The 16,666-nt window shown below is 40.9% G+C and overlaps 2 protein-coding genes across 3 annotated transcripts in view; one reads left to right on the top strand and one right to left on the bottom strand.

Annotated features, from left to right (window-relative positions):
- ppm1f (protein phosphatase, Mg2+/Mn2+ dependent, 1F) overlaps positions 1-10,316 on the top strand; it is a 40,423-nt gene extending 30,107 nt beyond the window's left edge. For both annotated transcript variants that reach the window (XM_030418122.1, XM_030418121.1), the window contains exons 7-8: positions 1,810-1,903; positions 8,255-10,316. In XM_030418122.1, coding sequence (XP_030273982.1) covers positions 1,810-1,903; positions 8,255-8,646 — 486 coding nt within the window. In that variant the 3' untranslated portion in view covers positions 8,647-10,316. The remainder of the gene's footprint in view (positions 1-1,809; positions 1,904-8,254) is intronic.
- Positions 10,317-14,270: 3,954 nt separating this feature from the next.
- Positions 14,271-15,538, bottom strand: LOC115581152 (C-X-C motif chemokine 11-1-like). Its single transcript, XM_030416032.1, has 4 exons — positions 15,384-15,538; positions 14,854-14,980; positions 14,681-14,761; positions 14,271-14,569 (listed from the first exon to the last, which is right to left on the bottom strand). Exons 1-4 carry the CDS (start codon positions 15,436-15,438, stop codon positions 14,458-14,460), a joined length of 375 nt encoding a protein of 124 aa, XP_030271892.1. The 5' UTR covers positions 15,439-15,538; the 3' UTR covers positions 14,271-14,457.
- Positions 15,539-16,666: the final 1,128 nt, after the last annotated feature.

Here is a 16,666-nt window from a genome sequence, read left to right as displayed (position 1 = left end):
CTCTCTTTGGTTTATACCATGTGTTATCATCCAATTTGCAATCCTCTTCACTCAGTGTATTTTGATATTCCTTATGAATAGCTTCTAACGCTTTCAACAATTCTCCAAACGTCACACAATTTTCATTTACTTCCTTAACGTTTGATTTATCGTTCATCAAATCCTTAATTATGTTCATCCGGCGCGTAAGCAAACCAAGCTTATTCTTTCTGGCCTTTCGTAAAGCACTTGCATTTTCAGAAACATTTTCCTTCTCAGCAGTATCGGTTTGCATCGCTTCGGCAGCTTCGGCATTTTCTTCAGACATTTTCAATTCCAAAGTCAAAAATCTTCATCAAAGTCAAAATTAAAGTGTCCCACTGAGCAGAACTGCCCGTGTTACTAATGTAACTTTACGGGTAGCGTCTTTAAAATTTCTTTTAACAACTTAAAGTCCCGTGAACTTGATTCAAAGTCAATCCATAATTCAAACGAAATAGTTTTCTAACGAAATCCTCAAAACTTCGGCTCCTAGAGCTCTTTAGACGTGTTCCTTAATTATTTCAAATTGGGCTTACCCGCAACTTCGGAGTTGTGTTTGGTTCAGCGTGGGGATTCCTTTGTTCCTTTGCGGCCTGTTCCTGTTGCGGCTTTAGTAGCCTATTCCAATCCACGTAATCCTTTAAGTTTTCCAAGGTCCAAAGCGAGCTTTTGACTAATGTAGTGACTGATTTGTCCTGAATTTTCTTTTTTCTTTTCTATCACTTTGGTGATGACTGGGGAAAGTCTTGACGCTTGTATAACTTGCAATTAAACAAAAAAGAAAGTATTCACGAGAAATCCAGTGTTTCAAAAATAGATTGGGTTTAATGTCCATAAATAAGATAGTTTACAAGTAACAGGTTGCGCAACAAACAATCCAAAGCCATGCAAGCCAGACAAGGTCAAAAGCTGTGCGCTCTCAGTCAGCCACACCTCCTCTCCGCTTGTTTCCTATTTAACGGCCACTTGACCTGCAGAGGGCACAAAATCTCCAGAAAGTAATATAGCAAAGGCACACATGAAAATTAAATGTTAAACAAAAAAATAGGTGGCTAAAATGGCTTCTACAAGCTGTAAGCCATAATCATCACAATTGTAACAAATGAAGGCTTGGAATATCTCACTTTGCATGTAATGAGTCTATAAAATATATTAGTTTCACCTTTTAAGTTGAATTACTGAATAAATAAACTTTTGCACGATATTCACATTTTTCGAGGTTCACCTGTATGTGAGTTTAAACAGGTTGAACATGCAAACGCACATTAGATCATCCAGAGATTTGTCACCAGAGCGAGTAAAAAGAAATAATTTGATCTCCAGTACAAAAAGTAAGGACATTTGTGTTTGGTAGATTTTTGACAATAAATCTTATACCGTTGTATATTTTCCTTTTAAATGTTGCTACACTATAAGGAACATGCATCTGTGGGATGAGCAGCAGAGCTGAGTATGTGGGTTGCGCCCATGAAACATTTGCCAAATCTTCTCTGCCAAACAGCTTATTCTGCTGTTGACTCTTGTTTCATGTCATTTGGCGGATTGGGTGATTGAAGTCTGAAGAAACATATGTTCTGTCACTTTTATGCTGTGGGTCTAATGACAACTGTAGTCTCAAGGAGGTACAATTGAAGTGTCAGTATATGACCGATGACGGCTCCATGGCACATATGGAGTTAGAATAGTGAACAGTGAAGATGGTTCAAATAAATTACTACATGTCTTGAGATAAAAAGGGTGAAAAGGTGATCCTATCGTAAAGTCTCTCTGTTGTCCTTTACTGTCCAGGATGAGAAACGGAGAATTGAGGACCTTGGTGGCTGTATCACCTTCATGGGATGCTGGCGTGTTAATGGAACCTACGCTGTATCTAGAGCTATAGGTAAGTTGATTACAAGCAACAAGAACAGTGCAAAATGCATTTGTATGGTATGGCAGTCCTTTTTCTTTGTTGGCTAAATACACTAAACTCTCAAGTGGCCTTTATTTACCACAATGTCAGAGGCAACCAGGAGTCAAATGTATAAACTGTGTGTTCACATGAACACCAGTTTCCACGCAGGTTTCCAAATGTATAAAATTCTATGGTGAGGATGTGTGTGCTGGGATACATCTTTAACACCATGCAAACCATCTCTTCACCTCCTACAGTAGCTCACACACTCCACTGTGTGCAGAGATGTATCTTTTGGCCTCAGACCACTTTTAACACTTTAAGAAGTCTGTGGCTTTGTCACTGAAAGTACTGATTATACCGAGGAGTGGTTGGATAGTGTGTGTGAATTGCTGTGGAGAGTCCAGGCAGAACTCTGGATTTGATTTTACAGAGTTGTCCCAATAACTAGGGCTTTGTTGCAATCAAAGTGTCCTTATATTCTCTTCAAGGTGCATTTAATTCACTTCCAGTGATGACAATGTGTGTTGATTCTGAAACCCATTAAAAAATACAAGAATATAAGAAAACATGTACACATACAGGTACGATGTGAAACAGTTACATACAGTGTGATCTGCAACGTCACTGCGACATAACTTTAATTCCACAATGGTTATTACTGGTCAGTCTCCTCAAAACCTCTGTTGAATATCATTATCTTACAGCACAATTCTAATTTTCATAAAGCATCTTCAGAACCTTAAACTGTGGAATCCACTTCATTCACCTTATTAGTCTTCTGGCATCTTCAAATAAGTCTCCTCAATCCAAACGGTAAAGAACTGACACAAACTTACTGCCTCACAGGCTAATGAGCTAACACACTTTAACACAGTTTGATGGATGCAAAAGTCACACTGGGAAAGACTTGAAGTCAATTAACACATAACTGTAAAAAAGACAAGAGAACTGAGCCATGACCTCTATGGCCTCCATTCAGTACGTGAGCTGATGTGTTCTGTCTCTGTTGCTGGGGAGAATAGCTCCCTCTGCTGACCAGATTGTCTACCCAGTCTCCACTGGCATAATCAGTATGATCAAGCATTACTGCTGTTCAACAAAGGTTCTGTTCACAGACAGCAAAATGACACTTCATGTTCTTCAACGGCTTCCTTGCATCTAACATTTCTCCTTAACACTAAACTAAATTCTGGCCTTTCTTTATATGCTAACCATGTAATTGGGAGCATGTTTACAGCCAGCCATAGTGAACTGTAGGTTTAGTCAGACAGCTCGTGCTCGTGCTCGTGCTCGTGCTCGTGCTCGTGCTCGTGCTCGTGCGTAACATATCAAGATGATTAAGACGTCTAAGGAAAAGACACAAGGGAACAGACGTGTGTGTGGAGTTTTATAAATCTCATGACAAGACTGCATATGCATGTTTCCCGTTTGTGTATATTCATGTATAGAAATCTGTGTATACACAAGAGTTGTATACATTTGGCCTCTGGTCTATTTGATACAGGCTAACATTATTTTTCTACATTATTAAGTGCATTTTATTATACTGTAGCTACCAGTTGTTATGTAATATATTAAAAGCAACTGAAATAGTCTCCCTTTTAAGAGTTCAATTCAAACACCAAACCAACCAATAAGGCGCTTTATTTCAGGCTGCTCCGCACACTGTTGTTTTAGTTTTGTTGTTGTCTTTTTTCCAACAAAGTCTTTATTGATTTTAGCAACTTACTGAAAGTGTGCACATATACAGTATTTGTAAAAAAGGTATTTGTCCAGTTGGTCCTGGGACCTGTCACTGATTTGAAATGGCTTCAAGTGACTTTACTGGCTTCAAATCAGTAATGTGCTCTTTCCGCTCAGTGCTGAGCTCCTAAGGTTTTTCCATTATAGTGTTTGTGTCTGAGTGTAATGGATGGAGGAGGAGGAGGAGGAGGAAGAGGACACAGCATGCAGATTATGGGAATAGAAAAATCTAAAGTTAAAGAAAAGCAATGTTCAGCAGGACAGTGTCAATTCTAATACTATTGATAACTCATTGAAACTGAGACCGACCCACTGAAGAAGCTTGCAATCTACATCAGGAACTAATTAAAGGCTACGTCAAAGAAGTATGTTTGAGTTTAGATTTTAAGGTGTCAATAGACACACTGCTGAAAAACCCTCAAGTCAAACTTCATTAGCTTAAAGTGAAACTCTCGCCAAAAAGTAACCAAGGCTTTATTTGGGATTGAATATGAGTCAAACCTTCGTGTGAAAGCATAATTAGGAGGAAAGAGGCACTTTTAAGATTTACCTTAGTTTAGGTTTTGGGCACGTTAATTTTGAACGGGAGTGCATGGGGCAGGACATGCTAGCATCAAAATCGCTATTTTTAAAACACAGAGTTTATGAAAAAGAAGGTTTTTGAACTACTCACGTTAGCTGCTGCACCTCCTGCACGTCGCCGTTATGCCAGACAAAAAGTGTCGATCCCAGAGTGCGACCTGACAGGCAGGCTTGAGGAGCGGTTCACCATTACTCTCCTGCCTGTCAGGCCGCACTCGGGGATCGACACTTTTTGTCTGGCATAACAGCGACTCGCAGGAGGTGCAGCAGCTAACGTGAGTAGTTCAAAAACCTTCTTTTTCATAAACTCTGTGTGCACAAACAATGTTCTCAATGCTCTTGTTCATGAGTAGAGACCCTAGTGATGCTACGAGCAAAGTTTCATGTTGTGTCGAGCCTTCTTAGTGTTTTAAAAATAGCGATTTTGATGCTAGCATGTCCTGCCCCATGCACTCCCGTTCAAAATTAACGTGCCCAAAACCGAAACTACGGTAAATCTTAAAAGTGCCTCTTTCGTCCTAATTATGCATTTACACGAAGGTTTGACTCATATTCAATCCCAAATAAAGCCTTGGTTGCTTTTTGGCGAGAGTTTCGCTTTAACAAGGGAAGAGGTGAACACGCATTGCTAGAAAAGCTGGAAGGTCACTGTAACACAGTCCAAGCTGGAAGTTCAACTGAGGTAACTGAAAATGCTTAGTGTTTACATTTACATTTAGAGCATTTAGACGCTTTTGTCCAAAGCGACTTACAATAAGTACATTTGTCACAAGAAATAAACCACAACATATCACCGTCAATAGCGAAAAAGAAAGAATAGAAACAATTTTCAAGCCCTCATTTGAGCATCAGCAAGAGCATCCAAAGGCTACAGTATGTGCAAAACAGTGCTGCTAGGATCCTGATGAGAGTGCGAAAGTATGAACACATCACACCCATCCTCCATTCACTTCACTGGCTTCCCATCTCCGCCAGGATTGAATACAAGGTCTCCCTCCTCACTCACCAGTGCGTCCATGGCAACGCCCCTCGTATCTTAAAGAACTGCTAACCCCACAAACCTCATCTCGACCCCTCCGCTCGACCAACTCTCACCGTCTCCACCCCCCCAGGACTAAGTTCCGCACCTTAGGGGACCGAGCATTCTGTTCTGCCGCCCCTCGTCTATAGAACAGCCTCCCTGAATACCTGAGGGCACCACAGACTGTTGAATGTTTTAAAAAAGGACTTAAAACTTTCCTTTTTAGCAGTATATGACCACTAAGTTGCTATTGACTTTCAGATGTTTTTCTTTTTTTCTTTTACTAATGTTTTCTTTTATTGGTGCTTTTCCTGTAGCACTTTGAGATTTATCTAAATGTAAAGTGCTTTACAAATTAAATATATTATTATTATTATTACTATTATTATTATCATAGCTGCTGTTTATCAAGGATACTTTAAATGCATAAGTGCTATGATTTAAGTGCAATACGGACATACAATATCGTAATGAAGAAGGGAGGAACAAGTTGTAGAAGCTTGATATTCTAAAGGGTGTGAAAGGTACAGAAATGTACGGAAGCCCTAAACGGCCATGCATTCATACATTTTATTTCCTCTGTTTTCCCGTGATAACAAGATAATTTCCTCCGTTTTCCCGAGATAATGAGATCATTTTCTCGAGATCTCGAGATAACGAAACTTTGTTTTCCCGAGATAATGATATAATAAGGTGTGTGTGTGTGTGTGTGTGTGTGTGTGTGTGTGTGTGTGTGTGTGAATGAGTCAGTTAATAAGAACATCTTGTTTTCATTTAGTTAACTGATATTCTTTGAAGCCAGGTTATTATTTCATTAATTATATTAGACACTAAATGCGGGACTTTTATTTTGAAAGCGTCTCGCTGTGAACCGAGAACATCTGTGTTCCTGTGAATTGTGTGTGTGCGTGTTTGAAGTGTGCCTGCATGATTTTTGCTGAACGTGATGAAATGATTTACTGTGCACCTGGCTGAAAAAAGGGTACAAGCTTTTACGGTGTGTCCGAAGGTGTGTTATCTGGGGGAAACAAAGTTTCGTTATCACGAGATCTCGAGAAAATTATCCCGTTATCTCGGGAAAACGGAGGAAATTAACTTGTTATCTCGGGGAAACAAAGTTTTGTTATCACGAGATCACGAGAAAATTATCCCGTTATCTCGGGAAAACAGAGAAAATTAACTTGTTATCACGGGAAAACCGTTTAGGGCTTCCATAGAAATGTGTACCATGACACGTATATATCTAAAAGAATACAAGATCAGCCATTAATTTCAACCAGGTGAGCTTCATGGGGGTCAGATTAGTAAACTTGCCTGTGATCAGGGTTCTAAATTAACCCCCGCCAACCTGCCAAATGCGGGTTAAAAAATCATTTTGGCGGGTGTTAATAAAAACTTACTAGCCAGTTTGGCCGGTGATGCATGAGGCAATCATGTCAGTCAGAGCCACTCTACTGTTCTCGCTCCCTGGGCAGTACTGACTACATTTCCCATGAACACTGTCGTGATGCTAAGTGATGACGTATAAGACGCCCATTGGCTGCGCGCAGGCAGTGCAACCAGCCAGCGCGAGAAACCATGGAAACAGAAAACACAAAGAAGAAGAAGGAAAAGAATTAATGAACGGAGCAGAAACTATCAAAAGAAGGGAGGGAGCTAGCTAAAGTAAATTAAAAAGTAGCCTAAACTTAAACTAAATGCGGTGGTGGTTGGTTGGACAGACGTCTGGGGGCGAGAAGAGGAAGGGGGCAGGGGATGAGATTGAGAATATCGACAACAATGCGTGCAAAACGAAAAAAAGAAAGTTCAAAGCCAAATGGCTGGCAGGTCGTGAATGGCTTGTGTTTGATCACGAAAATGTCGTCATGTTTTGTAAGGACTGCCGCATGTGCGCAAAAGAAAAAAACAAAACAAACAATTTCGTGGTTCGACGTCCTTGATCTCTTTGATGCTCTCCTCACCATCCCTGCAACTACAGCTGTTTGCGAAAGAGGGTTCAGTGTGATAATTCAGGTAAAGAGTGACTGGCGCTCACGCCTGAAAGGTGAGACCCTCTCTGACCTCCTAAAAACCCAGTTGTGCTCACCTGACATCAAAGACTTTGATCCAACTAAAGCCATTGACATCTGGCATGCTGACAGTTTGCGCTCACGCAGGCCTGAGTTTGTACGCAAACATGGAACAAAAGGAACTGAGGATGGCTTAGATTCAGATGAACAAATAAGTTCAGAGAGTGCTGAAGACATTTGATGCAGTAGAGCTCTGAAATTATCAAAATGAAAAATAAATGATTTTTTTGTTGTATGCATGTACTGTATGTGTATCTGTATGTATTGTACTTGGATTGTGTTGATAAAATCCAAAATGTAAAAAAAAATCATTCAGCGGCACTCATCACTCTTATCTAATCTCTCCTATTTTCACTGGAAAAAATTTGGCTAGTGGAAATTCTGATTGGCTGGTAACTTTAGAAAGTTACCAGCCAAATTGGCTGGTAATCAAAAAAAGTTAATTTAGAGCCCTGCCTGTGATGACTGTTGATCTTTATTCTAAACAAATAATTCACCTGTTGATCAAATGGTCCAAAATAGGCATGGGCTGAGTCAGCATAACGGGGTGAGAACACACTGCCTGCGTGAGTAGTGCGTTTGCACGGTGTTTTGTCTTGCTTTTTATTTCAGCATCCACTTAAAGAGCTCAGGGACACTGTCTGTAGTAGTGCGGCTCATGTGTGTGAGCTGCAACAGCACAGCATCTATAGATTTGTAGTCACGCCTATCTTTTACTGCAGTTTGCACACTGTTCTTGGTAAAAATACAGTCCTGCATATACCTGTAGAGGGTCATATCGACATCATACCAGGGTTTCCCTATAGTTTTATTGTCTGTGTCTATAGAATATGATACATATAATATACAGTGTTCCACAGGTCAGGAGTTAGTACTGTGTTTAGCTGCCTTTGCTGACCACATTCTGCCTTACTCCTCCAGGTGACTTCGACCAGAAGCCCTATGTGTCTGGAGAAGCTGATTGTTCGGTAACCAAGCTGTCTGGGGATGAGGACTACATACTTCTGGCGTGCGATGGCTTCTTTGATGTAGTCAAACCTTCAGAGGTCCCACATTTAGTCCTTGATGCACTCCAACAGTCTGGTGATGCAGGGGGTACAGGGGACACTCTGCAAGAACAGTCTGAGCAGTCTGTTGGACTAAGAGTCGCTGCACAGCTGGTAGGTCATGCTAAGGCAGCTGGTTCTAGTGATAACATCACAGTTATTCTGGTGTTCCTGCATCCACCAAAGCAGCTGCTCGCTCAAGACTCCACTACAGGAACTGCACAAGCAACTCCGGACTCCAGTTCCCAAGATGCACTGCAACAGTGAAAGAGGAGGTCTGCTGCCAAGACACCCATGTGCCATGTTACTGCCTTCCTTGGCATTTGTTTCTCAGTCTGCTCTTGTCCCCTTGGTGCTGTCAGACATGTACACAGCAGTGTGCAGCCTCAGTCTGTCTGTGCATCAGAGGAGTGCTGATTCAGCTGTGTTTAGACCAGACCATTTTAAAATGGTCTTGTTAGATGATGCAGGGCTAAATAAAGTGTTATTCATAATATTAAGCCTCTAAATGTGGCAATCCATCCCCCACTCCCATGACATTAATAATACTGCGTTGTTCCAGTCATCTGCTCCCTCAAGTGGATGCTAATTTGTTAATTAGCTAACATTGCTAGCGCCAGCTTTTTAATACCTTCAGTATGCATCTGGATGAAAAAATGTATCATCATTTTGTTTGTCCAGATAAAAGTCTTAAAAGGAACCAGAACACATGACGTCTACGACATCTCTAGGGAAGAATCCCCAGAACCTCATTAAATGGCCACACCCACATTTGAAATGCTTCCTACACCCATGTAAATACATATTTAATTTAATGTATTTACACAATAAGTACATTTCTACCAGCACTCCTGCCTTTTTTGCAGCAATAGTGATGTTATTTTGTTGTAATAATGTTTTCACATTCTTCATAGACATGAGTAGACTGCAGCGATGGATCTATTTTGTACATTTCTGCAGTAGTAGAGTCATGACACACTGAATGCATACAGACCGTAAAGACAAAAGCCTGAGTGCATACATACACGTGTAGATGTCTTCAGATTTAGTCAGTTCAGTGGTACTTTAATTTCAGTATTCAATGGTTGATAGATTTTACACTTATCTGTATTGGCTTGTGAGATAAATCATTACAGCTCTTTGCCCCTGTACCCTCTGTGCTAGAAAGAAGAGCCTGCCTTCTCATGACTGATGCACTGTTCTGGAAAGTCTGTTACTTTTTCTTTCTTTTTGCTCAGCATAAGTATTTGTTGTCAAGCTTAAGTTGTCATCAATAACATCTCATTCATATGCTCTCAGTGCATCACCATTATTAAATGTGTTTTGTGGATTGCACTCAGACTTTTTCAGGTTCTGCAGTGGGATTTGATTTACACAGATGTCATTAACTTGCTTCATTCTAAAGTATTTATTTTCAAACAACGGTTACTGTGCCTTCACCAGTCACGATGGCTCAATGAATTGCCTCGGAACATTGTTATTCTGTGCTGTGCTATAGTGAACTGCTTTAGTGCTCCCTGAGGGAAACTGAATCATTTTTAATGCTCCAGTCTAAAAAATGCTAACGAGCCTTCCAGAGGTGATATCAGTTGAACGCCAAAGCCATGCATTACGACTGCTGACAGTATTTTACAGGGTGAACCTTGCAGGAAAGGTTTTTGAGTAAGACAGTAAGTCTTCAACTGGACGTATTTTTAGGCAACAGTGTAGTCAGTATTTCTGTTTTGACGTAGTGCTACTTTGCCAAAACTATATACAAAAGCTTGGCATGCTGAGCTAACAAAGTACTGATGTGGATCATTAACTGTTGACAGTATTTCTGAATTCTGTGTTTGATTTTATAATATATTTTTTTAACAGTTCTTAATTATGTCTTATTGACAATATTAACGTCAGCTGTCATAATATTGCAATGTAATAAAACACTCTTGATATTTTGTTGTGCTGTGTGTGTAATATTTAGTATCAACAGCTGAATTGAAAGCACTGAGGATGAAAATGTGTGCATTTATTTAAAGCAAAGTGAATAGATCTGAATTCATAAAAGGATGTGGATTACATTTTTGGTTTGTTTGTTTCCACAAGGTTACAGTTACTGCGTAGATCTATAAATCATATAACTAACTTCCAGTGGCAAAACAGGTTGTAACATAAATCATTCCCTCCAGGATGTTGCAGTATTGGGATCTCAATTAACAACAGTTCAGTCAATCCCTGTGAGTTCTGCACAATCTTGCAATTTTCTTAAATCACCACAACTTTTCTGCAAATTGGACAATTGCTTTCTGTGAGTTTCATCAATTCTAGCTGTCTCGTGCAAAACAGTGAGCCATACGGGTATGTCACCAAACTGACTTGCTTGTTTCTGGTTGTAAAGCTGCAGACATGACACAAACGTCTCACATTTACCAACAATATTTACTGCTGAAGGTGCTCTGCACCAATGCAATGAGTAAACTGTAAACTGCTCTCTGTGGGGGAATTTTATGATTACCCAAGGTCACTCTGTCTCCAAACATTAGGTCATATGTGTCTTGTACAGACGTTAAAGTCTTGATAATGATAGTGATAATTGCAGCCATCTTGTTTTCTTTCTCTTGCTTGCTGCCTCTGTCTTCTTAAATTACATACATTTATGTCATAATTTAAAATATTGCTTTCTATACAAAAAAAGAGAGGGAGTCATGCTTTGCAGGGTCGAGGTGAAGTCTTAACAAATGAGTTTTGACTGTTTTGCGGAAGATGGTGAGTGACTCTGCTGTCCTGACATTGGTCGGGAGTTTGTTCCACCACCGAGGTGCCCAAAAACAGAAGAGTCACGACTTTGCTGAGCCGACTGTGTTTGCTCTTAGCCATGGGGGTACCAGTCAGCCAGCTGATGTAGATGAGCAAAGTACTCTCGCTGGGATGTGTGGTCTGACCAGTGTTGGGAGGTAGATGGGTGTAGTTCCTTTGGCAGATTTGAAGGGCAGCACCATTGGCAGTCTTTCCACAGAATGAAGAGTTCAGTTTTACCAAGGTTGTGTTTGAGGTGATGCGCAGCTGTCCAAGCGAAGATTTCTGCCAAACATTCTGAGATACGCGATGGAGGAGGATGGGGGGAAAAGAGAGGAGCAGTTGGGTGTCGTCAGCATAGACAAGGAGCTGTTCCATGTGACCTGAAAGGTGTGATTTGTCAGGTATGATGTGAACCAGCTTAGAGCAGAATCAGCAATTCCAAGTTCAGCCAGAGTGGAGAGAAGTATTTGGTGGTTGACTATGTCAAATGCAGAGGATTAGTCGAGGAGAATGAGGACTGATGAGTTGGAAGAGGCTCTGGCGGCACCAAGTGACTCAGTCACTGTGAGGAGGGCTGTCTCCGTGGAGTGAGTGAAGCCTGACTGATTTGTGTCAAGGAGGTCATTTTCTGAAAGATAGGAGGACAGTTGGTTGTAGACTGCATGTTCCAGTGTTTTAGAGAGGAATGAAAGAAGAGATACAGGTCTTTAGTTTCGGATGTCAACTGAGTCTAGGGTGGGTTATTTTTTAGGAGTGGCTTTACTGTGGCTGTCTTGAAAGGAGCTGGAATAAGGCCTGAAGTGAAGGGGGAGTTGATCAGAGTGCTGAGGATTGGCAGGATGTCGTGAGAGAAGTCTTGGAGAAGGGAGGAGGGAATCGGGTCCAGGGAACAGGTGGTGGCACTGTTAGACGTCACTAGTGTGAGAACATCTTCAGAGGAGAGAGGGCTGAAGCAGGTGAGGCCATCGGAGGTAATGGTCGGGGAAGGTGCTTTCTGAATGGGCATAGGAGTAAATGAGGTCATACCCGTCAGGAGGTGATAGGACAGAGAGTGTCTAAACAGAAAAAAAGGGGAGGATAGCAGAGTGGAGGAGGCCTCTCAGTAGACACTAGAGCTAATTGGTCTGTGGATGGTAGTGAGGAAAGAACAGTAGAGGAAAGAGCAGAGCGAGAGAGGGATTTCAGATTGTGGCGTGTGAGGTCTGAGGACAAGGGAGGTGGTGAAATTTAAGGAGAGAGAAAAGTGACAGCGTGGTGGTCAGACTCAGTGAGCGGGGTAATGGAGAGTGCCGAGGAACCTCATGACCTTGTGAAGACAAGATCAAGTTGGTTCCTGGCCCGGTAGGTCGGTGGAAAGGAGGAGAGTGTGAGGTCAAATGTGGAGAAGAAGTCGATGAATTTAGGTGAGTGGAGTTTATTTCTCTGGGGGGGATGTTGAAGTCACCCAGGACAACGAGTGGTGTGTCCATTGTCAGGGGAGCAGCTCAGGAGGGTGTCCATCTCATCAAAGAAGTCACTGAGAGGTCCAGGAGGGCGATAGATCACCCCAATGTTGAGTTTGAAAGGAAGTGTGACAGACAGACAGCGTGGAATTCAAAAGCAGATCTGGGTAGGGGGTCCAGGGGAAGGACCTGGTAGGACCACATGGGGGAGACAAGGAGGCCAGTTCCTCCTCCTCGACCTGTTTGTCTCAGGGAGTGTGAAAAGGAGTAGGCGGATGAGAGGGCAGTTGGAGTGGCAAGTGTTTTCAGGGGTGATGCAGGTCTCGGTAAGGGCCAGGAAGTGGAGAGTCTGCAGGGAGGCATAGGCTGAAATGGTGTCTGCCTTCTTGACTGCAGACTGGCAGTTCTATGGCCCCCCCAGTACTTCAAGTTCAGTACTGTGGGAGAATGTCAAATGAGAATGTTAACTGCCTGTTAACAGTCAGTTTCACAACAATTTACTGAAAAAGTATTTAGACAAGATTAAATATTACAGCTAACCTTTCGCACATAATGCCTTACACTAGATAAACAATTCCCTCGTATTCACCAGCAGTAATTTCACAGCTTCTCTTTCTTGGTCAAATGTATCTGGTATGTAAATGTAACTCCCTCAGTGTTACCCGCATGTGAGGTGAACATTTACCCCCAAAAAATATATGTATATATTAGGGCTGTCAAACGATTAATTTTTTTAATCGCGATTAATCATATTTTGTCCATAGTTAACTCGCGATTAATCGCAAATTAATCGCAATTTTTTTGGCACATTTTCTTCTGTTCTAAATGTACTTTAATGTATTTTTTTCATGTTCTTAATACTTTTAACAACATAATAAAGGGCAAATATGCTTGCTTTATGAAAATGTTTATTCAACAACCTTTTAAAATAAAAGGCTCAAAAAATATCCCCTCACCCTAAATGGGATCAAAACATGGTGATGTCTGCTTTTGGCGAGGGGGGGCGGTGGGCACTCTGAATCTGCCAAGTGTTTGGCTTGCAAATGATATCTGAGTACTTCAATGGTAACTCATTTCATGTCGACATACACACACATACACACATATATATATACACACATATATATATACACACATATATACATATATATATATACATATATATATATATATACATATATATATATACATATATATATATATATATATATATATATATATATACATATACATATATATATATATATATATATATATATATATATATATATATATATATATATATATATTTAAATATATATATATATATATTCCAACCAGAGAGAGTTTGTGTTAACGTTTACACAGTTATTAGGTTGTAATATTTTAACAGATTATCAGAGGTTTAACACACCCTCTCTTTCTCATTTAACATGCAGTTATCCGTCTCTTCTGATGGAGGTGGTGACATGAGGCGTTTTTGTTCTGATTGGGTTATTATCGTGATTATTTGTGGTCTATTAAGGTACATTGTAAACACAGCTACTGATGCTCTTCTGTCTTAAAGGTCGCAAATCCCTGCAGCCAGGTTCTTCTCTCTTGACTGATTAATGCCCAATGTTTTATTAGGGAAGTGTGTGTGTGTGTGTGTGTTTTTACTTGTATGAGCCAAAACAAACAAATCACAGAAAGTCCAATCAGGTGTGTTTTATTTTGGAAGTTACAAAGTATATACAGGTGATTGAGTTGATATGCATAAATGTGAACTCAATCTAACTTAATAGGAGACAAACAGGACTGGCCATTACATGGCCACTTAAAGTGTTAAGATGACAAAGGCACTGATGAGGAACAACTCTTTAGTTACAACAACAGTGTCTCAGGTCTGTCCTCTCTGGTGCAGTGCAGAGTCTGACAGCCTGGATGTTGTGTGGAGGCTCGTCGAGCTTGCAGTTGTTGTTGTTGTGCTCACAGCTTCCTTCCTCTCGTGCCTAAATGAACACATGACCAGTGAGTAAAAATTAATGAGATCAGAAACCGTAAGAGTAATACCTGGTATTGGAGAGCATGAACACTGCGTCGTATTGTCCAACTGATCTTACTTGTTTTTGGTTTCCAGAATGAGTTTTCCGAACAGTGACTCAGGATTCACACATTTCTCCTTGTCTGCTGTTGTTGTGATACTGTAAGACAAGGAAGCACTTTGTCAGAGAGAAGTTTAACAATGCAGGAAAATGCAATGTTAGGAAAGGTAGCTTAATTACGGTTTACTCACATAATCTCTGTTTGTGGACAGAAGATACTTGGGTCGTGGATGACTGGCCCTGACTTAATGTGCTTTGGGATCACCTTGCCGATATAACCATTCAAGCATTTGCACTTAGATCCTTTGCTGTGTTGCCCTATGGGAAGAATAGACAACCTTATTTATCACCTTTTAAATCAGTCAGAAGACTTCAGAATGAGCATTAATTAATGTTTTGTCAGAGGCAGGGCTGCTCTGGAGTCAGAACTATGTGTACTGTGTTTAATTCAGTGAATACAGCTAAAAGTCAACTCTGACAGACTACAGCCCAGTAACAAAGATAAAGTGAAATGCTATAAAGCCACTAAAAACAGCTGCCTGTTAAAGCTGGTAACACCTGAGGAGAGCGTTGAGAATCAACAAAATCAATAAAGTTGTGACTTAAACTCAAAACTATGAGCTCAAAGATGCAGCTTTAAAGTTATGTTAGAAGCAAACTTGAATGTCTTGACAAGAAGGAAGGACAAGATAATCACACAACACTAAACTTTTTACAGTACCGTGTACACAGAAGGCCAGCAGGAAGGTGAGAAAGACAATGGCAACCAACTTCATAGTTGTGGCTGCTGACTGGTTCTGGCTCCTTTTCCCCTGTGGCTTTCTTCAGTCTTGTGTCTTGATGGTGTACTGCTCGAGGGATCCATCTCTTTATACACTGGAGAACGCTCAAATAGTGACGTTGTGCATAATGATGCAATGCTTCCACATTCCAGTGTGCCTTTCACTTTCTCTGTCCCTTCCGTTTGTCCTTCAGTAAGACTATTTACAAGAAACAGAAGGACTTCTTCTCAAGAAGCTTGGGCTCAGAGAACTGGCTATAGAAAGGCTACTTTATCATGTTGTTTACAAGAGGGCATAAACTCGGTGAATAATCTAATAATCAAGTTATACTCATTTACAACCACACAGTCTGGTCATTTACAGATTTGGTTGTGTTGTGTGTATTTGCAGTGTGTATTGTAAATGCTGTGCCTGTGTAATGTTTTCATTATGTGTTGTCCTTTGTCTACTTGCATGCGTTTTCTTAAAGGAGAACTTCGGTCGATTTAAACATGCAGCTTCATTGCTCAAGCTACCCTTGACTTGCGAGTACCGAAGACGCGAACAAATTTGGTCCAGCCATTACAGAGCTCCGTGAACGGAGATGTAGCATTGAACGCTAACTGCATGGGGTCAGAACTTCACGCTGTGTTTTAAGCATCTTAACATGCTCCACATCTCACACCAGAAGTTATGCAACATCAGCAGACACCTTAGCACACAGCACTGTAGCGTGTATGACTCAAACTGAATAAAAAAGTAGTTAAAATAGTGTGTTTGTGCAAGCAGCTACTTACCTGTTTGTTGACATCCGTGTGTTCCGGTAGCTAGACCAAACTAGTCAATCCGTCGAGCGTGCACTTACTCCCTCACTGGTGGAGACGGAAACGTATTCCAGCATTTTCGTGTGTATGTTCATAATGTACATGTCCATGTTACAACCTGTCATGAGCCATGAGCCTTACAATAGCCTGTTAAGCCTGTTAAGTGCACACTCGGTGGATACGCTAGTTTGGTCTAGCTACCGGAAGACGCGGATGTCAACAAACAGGTAAGTAGCTCCTTGCACAAACACACTATTTTAACTACTTTTTTATTCATTTTGAGTCATACACGCTACAGTGCTGTGTGCTAAGGTGTCTGCTGATGTTGCATAACTTCTGGTGTGAGATGTGGAGCATGTTAAGATGCTTAAAACACAGCGTGAAGTTCTGACCCCATGCAGTTAGCGTTCAATGCAACA

The sequence above is a fragment of the Sparus aurata genome, chromosome 5, assembly GCF_900880675.1.
Source record: "Sparus aurata chromosome 5, fSpaAur1.1, whole genome shotgun sequence".
NCBI lineage: Eukaryota > Metazoa > Chordata > Actinopteri > Spariformes > Sparidae > Sparus > Sparus aurata.
The sequence above is the reverse complement of the archived record's forward strand: the minus strand, read 5'-3'. Positions and strand labels throughout refer to the sequence as shown.

Bases quoted from the DNA above. Each gene is read 5' to 3' on its own strand.
- LOC115581152 (XM_030416032.1), bottom strand. From the start codon at position 15,438: ATGAAGTTGGTTGCCATTGTCTTTCTCACCTTCCTGCTGGCCTTCTGT. The intron at 14,981-15,383 runs GTACTGTAAAAA...TTCTTCCCATAG, and splicing joins GCTGGCCTTCTGTGTACACG to GGCAACACAGCAAAGGATCT. The intron at 14,570-14,680 runs GTAAGATCAGTT...GTGTTCATTTAG, and splicing joins ATTCTGGAAACCAAAAACAA to GCACGAGAGGAAGGAAGCTG.